This window comes from Tursiops truncatus, chromosome 19 (genome assembly GCF_011762595.2).
Source record: "Tursiops truncatus isolate mTurTru1 chromosome 19, mTurTru1.mat.Y, whole genome shotgun sequence".
Lineage (NCBI taxonomy): Eukaryota > Metazoa > Chordata > Mammalia > Artiodactyla > Delphinidae > Tursiops > Tursiops truncatus.
The window spans coordinates 14,546,424-14,562,295 of NC_047052.1; the positions used below are offsets into that span (position 1 = coordinate 14,546,424).

Consider the following 15,872-nt stretch of genomic DNA (forward strand, 5'->3'; position numbering starts at 1 on the left):
ACACCTTGCTAATATAATACAAATTCTACGTGAACACTGCTATTATTTTTGGATACAGAGATCAATGTATTTAAATATAATTCCATATAATGATCACATATTCAAGACCAAGAAACATTATTAATACTTTCAGGCTAAAGCTCACTAACTCAATTTTCCTATTTCTCTCTGGAAAACCAGGATAAATGGAAATATCCTAATTCTGACATATTTTACCTGATCAAATGTCCTGGTCTAAAAAGGCTCTGTAGATTTTGGAAAACCTCTTTATATATTTCCACCTAAAGAAAGTATTCTCCCTGGTGGGACGGGGAAAAAAAAAATCAAGAGAATCTCAACATCTGCTCTTATTAATTTAGCATAAATGAGCAAACAAGAAATAGTTCAAGAACTGCAAAAACAAGTAAAACGAGGGACTAATTCCATTTACTCATTAAACTCATCTGCTTAAGAGAGTAGAGTATGGGGGAGGGAAATGCTGTAATATGCTTACGGATCAATTTTGTGTTTCAAAGTTCCAAAAGTTTAACAGGCTGCTAATTAGCTGTGTGTTAAATCTCTCACAAATCAAAGGAAATATATATACTGCAAAACAGGTGTAGGAGAGAGTATGTTAGCAAAGAAAGGTTCCATTCAGCATTTGAAAAACTTCCACTGCGGCTTTAAGAAGAGACAATATGACTATTGTTAACAGTTTTAGTTTGCTTCTAATGCTTCAAGGAGCTACAATAGTCCTTGTAAATCTGAATATATGTGGATATGGTTATTTTTCTCCAAACCAGCCAACCAATACAGTAATGCTATCAACAGTGTTTGCAGCTCTTAGCCAATCTGAACAGCGCCCACAGTTAAGTTAGAGGTAAGAGAAGAGTACATTTCATTCCAGGTATCATTTCACAAGGATTCTAGTTAATAGTGGGAGGCAAAAGTATACATTATTTTTCTTTTTTTTTTGGTATGCAGGCCTCTCACTGTTGTGGCCTCTCCCTTTTCGGAGCACAGGCTCCGGATGCGCAGGCTCAGTGGCCATGACTCACGGGCCCAGCCGCTCCGCGGCATGTGGGATCTTCCTGGACCAGGGCACGAACCCACGTCCCCTGCATCGGCAGGCGGACTCTCAACCACTGCGCCACCAGGGAAGCCCAAAAGTATACATTATTAAAACCCAACATATTGTATCCAAGACCCTAACAAAGCAGAGCAGCATTCTCTACATCAAAGTCAGGTTAAAACTCAATCTCTGGCCATCTATAAAGGTAAAATCTGCAAAATTTGAAGACCGACAATACAGATCATGATACAAACAACAAGGATACTTCGATGAATGTTTACCCCATACCTGACACTATGCTGGGAAGTATCTCACATTTTACAAAACTAGGAAATAAGAAAAATGAGGTTCAGAGAGTCACACAATTAGTACATATGGCATCAGGGTTTGAACCTGTGTCGGTTTCCTTACAAAGCCTAGCCTCCTTTAGGGAAACAATATTATTTTCTAAATGTAGATTAAAAATGTATGCAGAAGAGAGCTCAAAGCACTTCATATGTTAACTTACATCAAGAAACATAAAAAGTTATGTTTTAAAATTACTGTACGTCATTAGTCTAATACATCACCATTTGAAAGATAGACTATTTTTATGCATCATTGTTGTATGAGAGTCTTTCTAGCCTTCGTGGTCCCTGGTTCCTGTGGGGTAGATTCTAAATCCTCAGAGTTTACTGAGTAATGCGAGTGTCTTAGTTATTCATGAGCCCCTTGGATAACCCCTAGGTTTATGCTAAGAAATGAGCTGACTCAGGATGGGGGCTGGTCACCAGAAAGACCAACCACGTGAAGACAGGGCTGGGGCTTGGAGTGAGCCCGACCTTGGGAGAGGGGAGGGCTGGAGATTTGAGTTCAAGCACCTACCTGATCAATGATTAAATCAGTCAAGCCTATGCTATAATACCTCAATAAAAACTCTGTACTGAAGCTTCCCGATGGATGAACACACTAATGTGCTGGGAGGGTAACACGGATGCTCCCAGACCTCGCCCTATGTGTGTCTTCATTTTGCTGGTCCTGATTTGTATCCTTTATACGAAAATTGTAATCTTAAATATTGCTTTCTTGTGTTCTGTGAGACATTCTAGTGAATTATTGAACCTGAAGGGTCATGGGAGCCCCCTAAATTTTTATCCAGTTGGCCTGAAGTGCAACCAGAGTGTAAAGTCAGGGTGGTCTTGTTGGACACCAGGCCCTTTAAATTGTTTGTTTGTTTGTTTAATTTTTATTTTATATTGGAGTATAGCTGATTAACAACGTTGTGTTAGTCTCAGGTGTAATGTCCTTTAACTTGTGAAGGAAGTTTGTGCAAACTCTGCATGGTTAGTGTCAGAACTGTACTGCAGTAAACCAGAGGGCATTGTAACAACCATTAAGAAAGAAAAAACACTGCCAGTTAGACTATGACCTACCAACAACTGTAAGATACACACTGATTTTAGAAGTATTAAAATGTAAAAACAAAACAAAGTTTTAATAAAAACAAATTACTTAATGTGTAACACATTCTTTTAAAGCTTTAAAATACTACAGAAATATGAAACACAAAACAAAAATAATCCTTTTCCTTCCTCAGGGTTAATCAGCTCAGTATGTATCCTGAAACAGGACTTTTCATTCCACTTTTACAATATCAAAATATGGTAAAACAAAACTATAGTGACTTGTTAAGAGGTCACCCAGCAAGTCACTGATAGTAAAGGAATTAGAACTCAGGATCCCAAATCCTGAGGGCATAATTTTCTGTTAGATATATTTTATCTATTCTTAGCTTATCTTAAAAGATAGTGTATCAACCACAGAAATCTTAGTCATTTTGATGACTGAAAATAAAAGTAAAAATATGACCATGAGCCAAAGGGCACTTCATTTTGTTACATGTGATATTTTTACAACTTTTCAAAGAGAAGGCAATGACTACACTAAGCTTCACTACTGAGTCATCTGTCACTTTAACAGTCCAATAAAACAGACAGACCAAATAGTATCATGTAAAGGGCACTGGACTGGGAGACAGGATACTTGTGTTCCAACTAGAGCACTAGCACCAGGCAGCTGCAGGAATGTGCTTTGGACCTGACCTCTCCAGACCTCTGTTTCACATCCATAAAAGGAAAGATAATGGTTTCAGTGATTCCCATGGGGAAGTTACTGGCCTTTTAGGTAGGACAATTCTTTGCTGTACAAGATGGTCCCACACATTGAGGACATTAAGGCTCCCTGTCCTGAATGCTGACCCTAGATGCTGGTAACCCTCCCCTGTAGCTGTGATAACCAAAAGCCCTGCCCCCACACGTATTTCCGGATGGAAAGGGCAGTGGATGGTGAGGCTGGTAGGTTAGGTTCATTTTACTAGTAGGCAGCAGTCTCCAGCCTTTTTGGCACCAGGGGCCGGTTTCGTGGAAGACAATTTTTCTACGGATCGGTGGCAGGGAGGCTGGTGGGGGGCAGCGGGAGGGGGTTCAGGCGGTAATGTGAGCAATGGGGAGCAGCAGATGAAGCTTCACTCACTCACTGCTTACCTCCTGCTGTGTGGCCCAGTGCCAGGGGTTAGAGACCCCTGCTAGTAGGCATCTCTCTTAGGTTCCTTCAAGTGCTAAAATTCTATAAACTAGTAATCCCTCTGTTAAATTCAAGTGACAAGTCTATGATTAAAAAAGAGTAAGGAAAGAAGGAAATCATGGATGATTTAGGAAAAACATGGGGTAATTATAGTGCCAGTAATCCCATTTCTAGGACCTAGTTCACGGAAATCAACAATGTAAAGAGTCATGGGCAAAGGTTTAGTCATCACACTACTTCTAAGGGTTGAGTGACTTGAAACAACCCAAACAGGTAACACTTATTGAGCACTTACTAGGTCCAGGCATCATTTTAAGAAGTTTACTTCCTTGCTCCTCAAAGTGTAGCACATCACTTAGGAGCTTAATAGAAATATAGACCCACAGGCCCCACCCCAGAGCCACTGAATCAGAATCTGCATTTTAACAAGCTCCCCAGCTGGACATTCGAGTTTAAGAAGCGTTACAAGCATTAATTCACTTAATCTTCATAACATGTATAATCTATTTAATCCTCGTGATAACTCTATAATGTAAATATCATCATCCTCCATTGTACAGATTAGTAAACTGAGGACAAAGCGTTAGGCAACTTGCATAGTAACACAGCCAATTTGAACACACACACTCTCAATCCAGAATCCAAGCTCTACACCATTACTGCACATAATTTCTCAAATTTTAAACAAGTTATAGTATATGCATAAAATAGAATATTCTCTAGTTATTAAAACTGGTATCTAAGGAATTTTTAATGACACAAGGAAATTAATTGAAGTAAGCAGTAAATAAAATTGAATATATGGTGTAGGTCCAAATACGTAATTTAAAAAAATTACACACACACTCATTTTGAAAAAGATCTGGAAAAAAAAATGTCAGCATGGCGGGGGAAGGGGGAGGTAATATATGGAATCTGGTGTCAGAATGCCAGAGTTCAAATTCCAGCTCTACACTTACCAGCCAAGTGATTCTAGGTGAGATGATTAACTCTTTTAAGACTCATTTTCCTCATCTATAAAATAGGGAAAGTATTTACCTCACAAGATTGTTATGAGGATTAAGTGAGATAATCTACAAAAAGCATAAGCAATGAAAATTATTTCTCTTTATACTTTTTCATTTTTCCAAAATTTCTACAATGAATATAAATCACACTTCATTAAGCAGCAAAAAATGTTATTAAAAAAAGATATTGTGTTAGACTGTCAACTATCTTATGAAGAGCTATTACAAAGAAAGTACCTATTCTTCTGATGCGATAAACATAAGACTGAACTCAAGCAATTAACCGTTGAGTAAGAGGTCTAAAAAAGATCTTTAAACAATTATGATTAAATAGTGAAACTGAGCAAGGCACACTGTGCCAGTTCCCCTACTCGGAAGGAAGTCCACCATCTATCATGAATGATGTCAACATTCCAACTGCTTGGCAGTACCTGCCTGGCCTTGAACAAGTTACTGGACCTCTCGAAGAGCCTCAATTTTCCTCATTGGAAAGGAATAACCCTACCTCTCTTAGAGTTACTGTGAGGATTTAATGAGAAAATGTGCATAAAGCAGTAAGCCCGTTAACTAGCAAAAGAAAGCACTTAATGTTAGCTAAAATATATCATCATCATTTTTTTGGCTGGCTGAGGCTTCTTGAGCTCCTATTCCAGTGATGAGAATATATTCGGATCTCAAATAATGTATGATCGCACTTCTATGTGGAATCTAAAAACACAACAAACTAGTGAATGTAGCAAAAAAGAAGCAGCCTTGCAAATATAGAGAACAAACTAGGGGCTACCAGTGGGGGGTGGAGGAGCAACACAGCCGGGGCGGGGGGCGGGGGGGGGGGCGTGGAGGCGGTAGTGGGAGGCACAAACTACTGGATGTCAGACAGGCTACAAGGATGTAGTGTACAGCACAGGGGATACAGCCAATATTTTATAATAACTGCAAATGGAGTGTAACCTTTAAAAATTGTACAAATTTTTTTAATTTTTAAAAAAAGAAAATATATTCATATCTTCAAACCACAGTTCAACAGTGTTTTCATTATTTTATAACCAATTATGTTTTCAAAGAGCTACTTCATTAGAAATTATCAAGGCTACAGGACTAAAAAGAGACAAACTCTCCATTTTAAGTACAGTTTAGTTCACTAAAGTAAATTGTATCACATTTGGATTCTTAGCTACACAACTGGTAGTAGCAAGCCAATTCAAGTGGGGTTTTCTCCACTTTTCTAGTATTTTTGTGTATATACACATTAGTATACAGATGAGTAATAAGTCTTAGGTTTAAATACTTGAACTCCGTCAATCACTACCAGCTATAATGTAGGTCAAGGCTTTCCACCTGATAAAATTAGATCGGAATCAGTGTTAAGATTTAGAAAAGCCTAAGGGTCACCCAGTCTGATCCTTTCGTTTTACAAATGGATTTAGGAAATGTAGTTAACTGGTGAACAAGGAAAACATTCAAGTGCTAGTCTACTTTTTCAGGAATTAGTCCAAATCCTAAAGGAAAATAATAATAAACCCCAGTTTAGACTTTAAAATGATATCAATGTTTAGCTCAGCTAAAGGTGTTACTATCATTGCCACATTTTTAGGTGTAAGTGGGTGCCTCCTTTCTCACTTTCAACAGTACTGAATCCACAGTTTTGAATTCTGTTTTGAGACATTTATTTATTACAGGAAAAGGGAAGGAGAGAAAGTCAATGGTCAGGCACTTAAGGAGCTCTTATTTGAGGTCTAACTCAAAGAACTAACAGTTTTTTTTAAAAAGCTGAATCAGGGCTTCCCTGGTGGCGCAGTGGTTGAGAGTCCGCCTGCCGATGCAGGGGACACGGGTTCGTGCCCCTGTCCGGGAAGATCCCACATGCCGTGGAGCGGCTGGGCCCATGAGCCATGGCCGCTGAGCCTGCGCGTCCGGAGCCTGTGCTCCGCGACGGGAGAGGCCACAATAGTGAGAGACCCGCGTACAACAAAAAAAAAATTAAAAAAAAGATTTTAAAGAAATTAAACCTATGAAAATATGCTCAACCTAACTCATTAATATAAATGAAAATTAAAACAAAATAACAAAATTCTTATCAGATTTGCAAAAATCTAAGTCATCAGCCTTGAAAAAAGAGTTGTCCTTGGAATGCTGAATTTATGATTCTCTAAAAACTGTTGACAATCATTTCTATTCACAATCAAGTATGTGCTCGTGCATGAGGATGTGTCTGTATATGAAAAATTTAACATATTCTGGAGAAAGTAAGGGGGAAATAGGTATACTTTTATATTATTCATCGAAGTATAAGTTCTATGAAGAGGAATTTGACAAAATCTCTCAAAATTAAACATGCACATACCCTTTGAGCCAGCAATTCCACTTCTAGGACTTTACCCTACAGATGACTTCCACATGGGAGAAATATCACAGGTACAAGGATATTCACTGCAACAGTACTTGTAGTAAAAAAAACTGGTAACAACTTACATGTCCATTAATAGCAAACTAGCTAAAATTGTGGTAGATTCATAAAATGAAATACTATTTAGCCATTAAATAAATGAAAATTATATAAACATTAATATGGAAAGATTTCTAAGAGATATTAAGTTGACATGTTGCATGTAGCACCATTAGTTTTAAAATTTATATACAAATAATGACACATACTCATGCATGACCATAGGTACTTCTCATTCTATTTCCTTTTATACATTTCTATTTCATTCTGTTTATATGTATTACTTAAAAACTTTAAAAATATTTATTTTGGGCTTCCCTGGCTGCGCAGTGGTTAAGAATCTGCCTGCCAATGCAGGGGACACAGGTTCATGCCCTGGTCCGGGAGGATCCCACATGCCACAGAGCAACTAAGCCCGCAAGCCACAACTACAGAGCCTGTGCTCTAGAGCCTGTGAGCCACAACTACTGAAGCCCGTGCGCCTACAGCCCGTGCTCCACAACAAGAGAAGCCACCACAATGAGAAGCCCGGGTACCGCAACGAAGAGTAGCCCCCACTCACCGCAACTAGAGAAAAGCCCGCGCACAGCAACGAAGAACCCAATGCAGCCAAAAATAAATAAATTTAATTTTTAAAAAATCTTTAAAAAAATATTTATTTTAAATTTAGATATCCGACCTATGATATAATCCAAATGAAGTAATTATCAATTTTTCCTTCCTTTTCCTTTAAAAACTGACAGTTTTTAAATTCAAGAATCCTAATGTCAGCATTCCAGGGAGAAATCTTTTTTCAAGCCTAGTGACCCCATAATCATCATCAGCTCCAGCAAGAATGAGGTCCTAAAGCCCACTTCCAAGCAGAAACACATGTGACTTATACTGCAGGAGAATTAGTGGTAAAACTCTGACCTCACCTGACCAGGTCTCCATGAAGCTGCAAATAAAGACGTTCCCTTCCCTCTCCAGCACAGATTTCTGACGCTGGCGTGTCTACTGTGCAAAGGACAAGATGTAAGTCGGAGGAGGAGGCAGTGGCAGAGGTGCTGGCTGCAGTGGCCGTGGCGGTGTCTGCTCCGTACAGGTAAACACAGCCTCTCTTCACATCTTCTCGCAGCCAGTCTCTCTCTCGAGAACCAAACCTACTTCTCCTATTCAGACAATGTCTGCTCCCATTGCGTTTCATAGTTCTCTAAAAACGTCAGGAAAAAGAAATCATTAGCTCAAATGTCTGACTGAATTAGACACATTCAGTCCTCAGCCCACCTTTCCACTCCGTAGTCACCAAAACTTGACTCAGTACCGCCTCCTCTCACAGAGCCTTCTGCACCTGCCATGCCCAGCCCTAAACTGAAAATTTTCATTCTCTTTACTGCTAGCTGTTCATGTCTCTGTCCATCATCTTTTTTTTTTCTTACTTTTTTTTTACTTTTTTATTTTTGGCCACGTCAGGTCTTAGTGGCGGCACACGGGAACTTCATTGCGGTGTGCGGGTTTTCTTTCTCTAATTGTGGCGCACAGGCTCCAGGGCATGTGGGTTCTGTAGTTTGAGGCGCATGGGCTTAGTTGCCTCGTGGCATGTGGGATCTTAATTCCCCAACCAGGGATCGAAACCCATGTCCCCTGCATTGGAAGCCCGATTCTTCACCACTGAACCACCAGGAAAGTCCCTGTCAGTCATCTTCTGATCTTTTTTTTTCTTTATGTTTTCATAAAAATGTCAAGAACAGTAGTGTACCTACTACCTAATTTTCACAAGCTTTAACATTTTGCCATATTTAGTTCAGATCATTATTCTAAAGAACATATATATGATATATCCTTACATATATAGCTAAAGCCACCTACTACCTAAAAAAATCCCATTCACCTCCCTCTCTCCCCAGAAATAAACACTCTACTATAGTGTTTATCATCCCATGCATTTTTTTTTAATTTCTGATTTTTATTGATTGTTTGATTGGTTGATTGATTTTTGGCTGCGTTGGGTCTGTGTTGCTGCGCATGGGCCTTCTCTAGTTGTGGCGAGCGGGGGCCACTCTTCGTTGTGGTACACGGGCTTCTCATTGTGGTGGCTTCTCTTGTTGCAGAGCACGGGCTCTAGGTGCGTGGGCTTCAGTAGTTGTGGCATGTGGGCTTAGTAGTTGTGGCTCACGGGCTTAGATGCTCCATGGCATGTCGGATCTTCCCAGACCAGGGCTCAAACCCGTGTCCCCTGCATTGGCAGGCGGATTCTTAACCACTGTGCCACCAGGGAAGTCCTCCCATGCATTTTTTATGTTTGCCATATAAGTATATATCTATAAACTCTATATAGTATTGTTTTACATGATTTAAAACTTTATCTAAAACCTAACATACTTATGTTTCACCCTGCAATTTTTTTTATTTGATTCAACATTGGTTTAGAGATGTATCTATGATTAATACACCCTGCTCATTCTCTTGAATAACATTCTATTATACAAATACACTGAAATTTATCCATTCTCCTGCTGAGGGCATTTAGTTTGTTTCTAATTTTTCAGTGTCGGAAATAATGCTGCAATAAACATTTCTGTATGTCTCCATATGCAAACTGAAAGTTCCTCTAGGGTCCTAGTCCTCTGCCTCATAACCCAAATAAGGAACTACAGAATCAACACAATACTGCACAAATATTCTTTCCATTATCCTCATGTTTCAAAAGAAAAATTACTGTTGCATTTGATAACTTAGGTATGCATACACATTGTGAAGTCACATTATCTCAGAGCAAAAACAACTGCTACAGCAATATAACAAGTTTCTAAAGATCAATATTTACCTGCTCTATTTTTTTTAAATGGGCCATTTCTATTCCCATTAATAAAAAACTAATTTCCACAAACAATTACACTGACCCACCTTTCTAGGGCCACTCCCCACTGTATGTCACTCTGTTTGTCATATCCAACTCCCCGAACACACCAACTATTCCACAATTCTGTGACTTGCCTGAAATGTCCTTCTCCATCTTGTCCATCTGAGTAGTTATTCTTCAAAATTACTCAAACGTCACCCTCTCTGTGGAGCTTTCCATGTCTCCCATCCCTGCTTTCTCCTACTAATTAAAAAGAATTAATAACTCTACACTCTCCTCCACAGAACTTCTTCACCTTAAACATACTTCCATTCCCATGTAAATCACAATGAGTTTTTAATTATTTATTTGGTATTTCTTCTTCTCTTATACACTGAGAACCTATTACAGTACCTTAGCACCTGGGTGGCCCAGAGATGCATGCAGAACTCACTGATGTCACAGACATTTATTCCCAGTCTGTACTTTATTAGCTTTAGCAAGAAGTTGAACAAACTTGGGGAAAAAACCTCCATTTTTATAGGAAACCCTATCACCTTTCCTCTGTATCAGCCACAAAGTAAATAAAATACTTTTGCTACTATTCCTCATTGGAAAACAGAAATATCTATAAATAAAGCAAATATTATTTTTGTAATTACTGAGATTAAATATTTGAGAATAACTGTAGCGCCTAAAATTAAATCTCTGAAGATGATAAAGAAAGGGGAAGGAAAAGTTAGAAGGTATTCCCCACATGGAGAAAAAGAAAAACAAGAAATCAAGAATGGCTTCATTGTTTAAATTTATAATAGGTGAATCGATCATTTTACAGATCTTAGGGATTTAAGTACAGCTAATCAAAACCATGAGGATTATTACTGATTCTAACTTTAGATAAATAGGATAAACCCCTGCTACAAGTGGGAACTAGGCATCTTTCTTCTCATAAAGAGCATTTTCTCAAAGCTGAACATCTCAGAATTAACAAAGGGCTTTTGAGCACATATTTTATAAACACAGGGACCATCATATTTGCACCACTAAATAATCTTAACCACTGCATAATTAGACAGTGATTTTAAATATTCCTTATTTTTTAATCTTTGGTAAAGGTCAACTGAACCATCTGAAAACAGTATTCTATACAGTGCAGTAACATTTATACAAGGAAGCTCTGCATTCTGCACTCAGTGGAGAGAAATTTTGCTCACTGCTATTAAGAGAGGGCCAGTGGACACCACTCCACACATCCACCAAAAAGCTTCTTTAAAAAACCTTTTTAAGGTCAAATAATATCCCACTAACCTTATCAATCTTAGAAAAGTCAAGGCAGACCCCAGGAAGTATTACATTAGTTCATCCATGATTCTTCTTCTGTGAGGATTTTTAACAGTCATTTTTTAATGTGTATATCTATTTCCCTTAAGACTATACATAGGGCTTCCCAGGTGGCGCAGTGGTTAAGAGTCCGTCTGCCGATGCAGGGGACACGGGTTCGTGCCCCAGTCCGGGAAGATCCCACATGTCGTGGAGCGGCTGGGCCCGTGAGCCATGGCCACTGAGCCTGCGCGTCCGGAGCCTGTGCTCCGAAACGGGAGGGGCCACAGCAGTGAGAGGCCCATGTACCGCAAAAAAAAAAAAAAAAAAAAAAAGACTATACATAAAGTTTTAAGAACTTTTACACTGTTGAAACCCATGTGTTTTGGTCAAAGAATGTATCTCCTGTTTATATGATATATTCCACCCCATGAAAATAAACTGCTGAGTTAGAACTTTAGTAGATATCATTCTCTTAAACCTGTTCAATGGGCATTTAACGGCCTAGATACCAAACAAGCATAGCCTTCTGGCAACAATCTAGATGGACTGTTTAGCTATCATTAGTTACTGCTGAATTACCTAGTGCTTCCTTCTCCACTGCCTAAACCACCAGGTAAATGTTGGAAAGGTCACTTCTGTCCTCTGAGATGCTTGCAGCTTTTAGAATCACTATTCCACTGGAAATGCTAGATGGAGAACACTTTATTTCCTCCCTTTACTCTTATATAAGAACTATTGACAAGTTTCTCTAAAAGGGAACATATCTATAATCACCCTCACATCAAACAAGTGTATAAAGAGCACATTTAAGACTTAAAGATATTTCTAGAAAGACGAAATCTTCAGAGTAAGCCATGATTTAAGTACCCACTTCAGTTTTACACTTTAAACCCTCTAAAAATGAGGGCTCTGATCAGTTCAAAGGTGATAAACTATTAAACGCCCAATGAACTAACTCTAAGGTATGCATGGTAGAACAGGATCTACTGAAGTAACTCTTCATACTCAGTGAGTTCTACTAGACTGTGAAATATCCTAAAGTAGGAGATATGTTTCTGCATTCAAAACTTTAGAATATGGGCTCATCTCTAGGAATATACATGCTAAGGAATATTTTGGAAGGGGTGGATGAGATAAAGAGGGGAAGAATATTTCAGTTCATTAAAATCTTTTTGGTAGTAATTGATTTTAAAAGCCATACAAACACATTATTTTGATAAAAACCTGAAACTATTATTGAAAAAATGCATCTCACAGAATCCACTGACTAGATTAATTATAACTTCATTTCTTCTACAGAGTAAAAAAAAAAAAGAAAAAAACCTCTTCAAATTTCCAAACATCTGGAAATTTCTGCTTCAAGGATACTCCTAATAATCTTAAAGAGTATTAAAAATCTCATACTTATATTCCAACTACAGTTATAAAGGACTACATTCCAAATAGCAATTTGCTGTGGAGAATAGGGAACCCTCTTGCACTGTTGGTGAGAATGTAAATTGATACAGCCAGTATGGAGGTTCCTTAAAAAACTAAAAATAGAACTACCATACAACCCAGCAATCCCATTACTGGGCATATACCCTGAGAAAACCATAATTCGAAAAGAGTCATGTACCAAAATGTTCATTGCAGCTCTACTTACAATAGCCAGGACATGGAAGCAACCTAAGTGTCCATCAACAGATGAATGGATAAAGAAGATGTGGCACATATATACAATGGAATATTACTCAGCCATAAAAAGGAACAAAACTGAGTTATTTGTAGTGAGGTGGATGGACCTAGAGACTGTCATACAGAGTGAAGTAAGTCAGAAAGAGAAAAATAAATACCATATGCTAACACATATATATGGAATCTAAAAAAAAAAAAAAAGAAAATGGTCAGAAGAACCTAGGGGCAAGATGGGAATAAAGATGCAGACCTACTAGAGAATGGACTTGAGGATACGGGGAGGGGAAAGGGTAAGCTGGGACAAAGTGAGAGAGTGGCACGGACATATATACACTACCAAACGTAAAATAGCTAGCTAGTGGGGAGCAACCGCATAGCACCGGGAGATCAGCTCGGGGCTTTGTGACCACCTAGAGGGGTGGGATAGGGGAGGGATAGGGAGGGAGGGAGATGCAAGAGGGAAGAGATATGGGGACATATGTATAACTGATTCACTTTGTTATAAAGCAGAAACTGAGACACCATTGTAAAGCAATTATACTCTAATAAAGATGTTTAAATAAATAAATAAATAGCAATTTGCTAAATAAATCTGGGGGCAGATTTTGAATCAAATTTTCCAGTAGGCCATATGGTGGACCTAGATCTAATCTGGCTAAAGTTACACCAGTTTAGCTATATTAGCCTTTTTATGACGATCTATACTCTTTGACAATAATGATGTTCATGATCTGGTATTAAGTATAGAAGAGTTACAAAAAAGAATGGTAAGCCTTTTTAAAAGGGTTTTCAGAAAAGAACATGTAGGAAACTATGGCTTTCTTCCCAATTCTGAAAGTCTTCTACTTACATATTCCTTTCCAGTTTCACCTGACACAAAATTCAACCACTCAGCTACTGAAGGGAACTTCTGTCTGTAGAACACACCGCACCTATTCTTCACAGCCGATCCCATTTATTTGCAAGGATGCAAAGGTCTAAGACACTGTGAGCCTCCCACATCACCAGCTCAGCACCATAATCAAGATTAATTTCTGGACTCTTTCTAATGGTCCCCAGATTGGAACCCCACGGAACCAGTGGTAGGTTGGACCACTTCCTGGAAGTGCAGGAAGGTCGAACCCTTCAAAAAACATCCTCATTTCTCAATTCCTTCCCTCCCACAACTCACTCTCTCTCCACCAAAAAATAGTTGTAAAAATAGCCAAGGCTGTTTACCTTCTAGGCCAGAGGGCATTACCTATCTCTCAGACCTGCCCTTTCCTGATAAGCCAGGCAAGCAGAACTTTTTTAAGTTCATTCACAATTTACATTTTTGTGACCTTACAGTTTTAAGTAAATATCCAAAAGCCTTTGAGTAATTATATTTAATTAAAATATAATTTTAATATAAATTATATTTAATATAATGTAATTATATTTAATATAAAACATGATTAAAGTAAATATGTATAAGGTCTATGCAGAAGTGGAGATAAACTATGAAAAGTTATTTCTTTAAGTTGCTGCATTAAGACTGGGAGGTAGCAGCAGAAAAAAAGTTTTATATTTTAGAGTTCTAATTTATGTTGTTTCATGGATTCACCAGATGCTTCAAATCTATTATTTTTTTCCAATGTTGTTTCTTTGTGATGCCCTACGTATAATCTTAGTAGCGAGTATACAGTCGCACCCTCAATCCCAAAGAACAACTATTACTTAATGAATTTTTAAACATTATGTATTTTCATTGTTTTGCAAAGTAGTTTTGAAACACGTCAAATCTAAATTTTCTTTTCTCTCTTCCTTTTCTCTGGCAAGTTTTAAAGCCTGCTGATTCCTCTTCTAGAACTTTAGAAGGAATTCCACTCCATCTCCAGGACACCTAGTTTACATATCTGACCTACAGAAAAATTTCTCTCCAACTATTTCGAAGGCTAGTAGAAAACTCCATCCAGTGTGTCTCCCACAACCCCTCCTTTTAACCACCTTCACTGTCCCCTTCCCACCCTACAATTCCTGTGCATTTTAACTTCTTGTCATCACCTTCAAGACTCCACTCCCCCCCTTGCCTGCATCTGCCTTCACTCCTCCTACTCCCCCCCAATTCCTGCCGAAAGCCCCGTTAGCTGCCTGTTGCATAACTGCTCCCCCGTCTCCGTCTCTCTGGATTGTCAGCCCCACTCCCGCCAGCAGGAATGCCCCTTTTTGTCCAACCCCTCCTCCCTTCTGCAACACGCCCAGCGATTCCCCGAGATTAAGCTCCTCCGGGGATTCTCCCTCCAGGCCCGCGCTCCGGAGCGAGAAGCAGGTCTTAACTTCGGTGGTAAGCTCCGAGGGCAGAGGCGGCCCACTCCAGCCGGCGCAGCCCCAGCACACCGCAGCGCCCGGCCAATCACCGCCGCCATCCTCCCGCTGGGGTGATGTCTTCAGGTGTCCGGGGAGAAAGCCCTGCGTACTATTAGCTCCGCTGTCGGGCCAGGAGCCGCCGGCCTTGGGGCCCCGTGCGCAACCGGGGGAGGCAGAGGCGGGCCCCGGGGTCCCAAAGGAGCCGAGTGGCGGCGGCGACCGGGTGGACGCCGGCCCCAAGGCGTGGGCCTGCGAGGCGGGTGGCACGCGGCCAGGGATGGGCAGCGGTGGGGACGGAGGCGGCCGCGGCCTCGGCGGGGGCCAGCTGCAGAGGCCTCCGCGGGTGCCGCGGCCCCTCCAGCCGGGTTCTGGGGGCGACTGAGCCGCAAGGCTGACTGACCGACGCGAGGTGGGGGTCGCCGGCTGCCTCGGCCACCGCGCGGGGTAGGGGCGGCCTCTGCCCGCTTTCGCTCCCTCCCCAACCCGCCCGCCCACCTCACCTTCAGGACCCGGATCCCGCCCGGCCGGCGGCTCGCGGGCGCTTCGGGCGGCTCCGGCGGTTCGAGCGGGCCCGCGGGACCCGGCTCCACCTCCCCCATCTGCGGCTGGTGGAGGCTGCACAGGGACGCCCGGCCGGCGCTACGCCGCACGGAGCCT

At 40.4% G+C, this 15,872-nt stretch overlaps 1 protein-coding gene across 8 annotated transcripts in view; it reads right to left on the bottom strand.

Moving 5' to 3' along the window:
• The window catches only part of PHLPP2 (PH domain and leucine rich repeat protein phosphatase 2), a 72,550-nt gene extending 56,678 nt beyond the window's left edge, over positions 1-15,872 (bottom strand). For 2 of the 8 annotated variants that reach the window (XM_019935551.3, XM_033844522.2), the window contains exons 1-2: positions 15,716-15,872; positions 7,984-8,258 (exon numbers count right to left, since the gene is read on the bottom strand). In XM_019935551.3, the coding sequence (XP_019791110.1) occupies positions 7,984-8,258; positions 15,716-15,814 (374 nt within the window). In that variant the 5' untranslated portion in view covers positions 15,815-15,872. Of the gene's footprint in view, positions 1-4,572; positions 4,628-7,983; positions 8,259-10,042; positions 10,152-15,715 lie in introns of those variants that run through there. The other 6 variants (XM_019935552.3, XM_004314285.4, XM_033844523.2 and 3 more) reach the window with 5 other exon arrangements.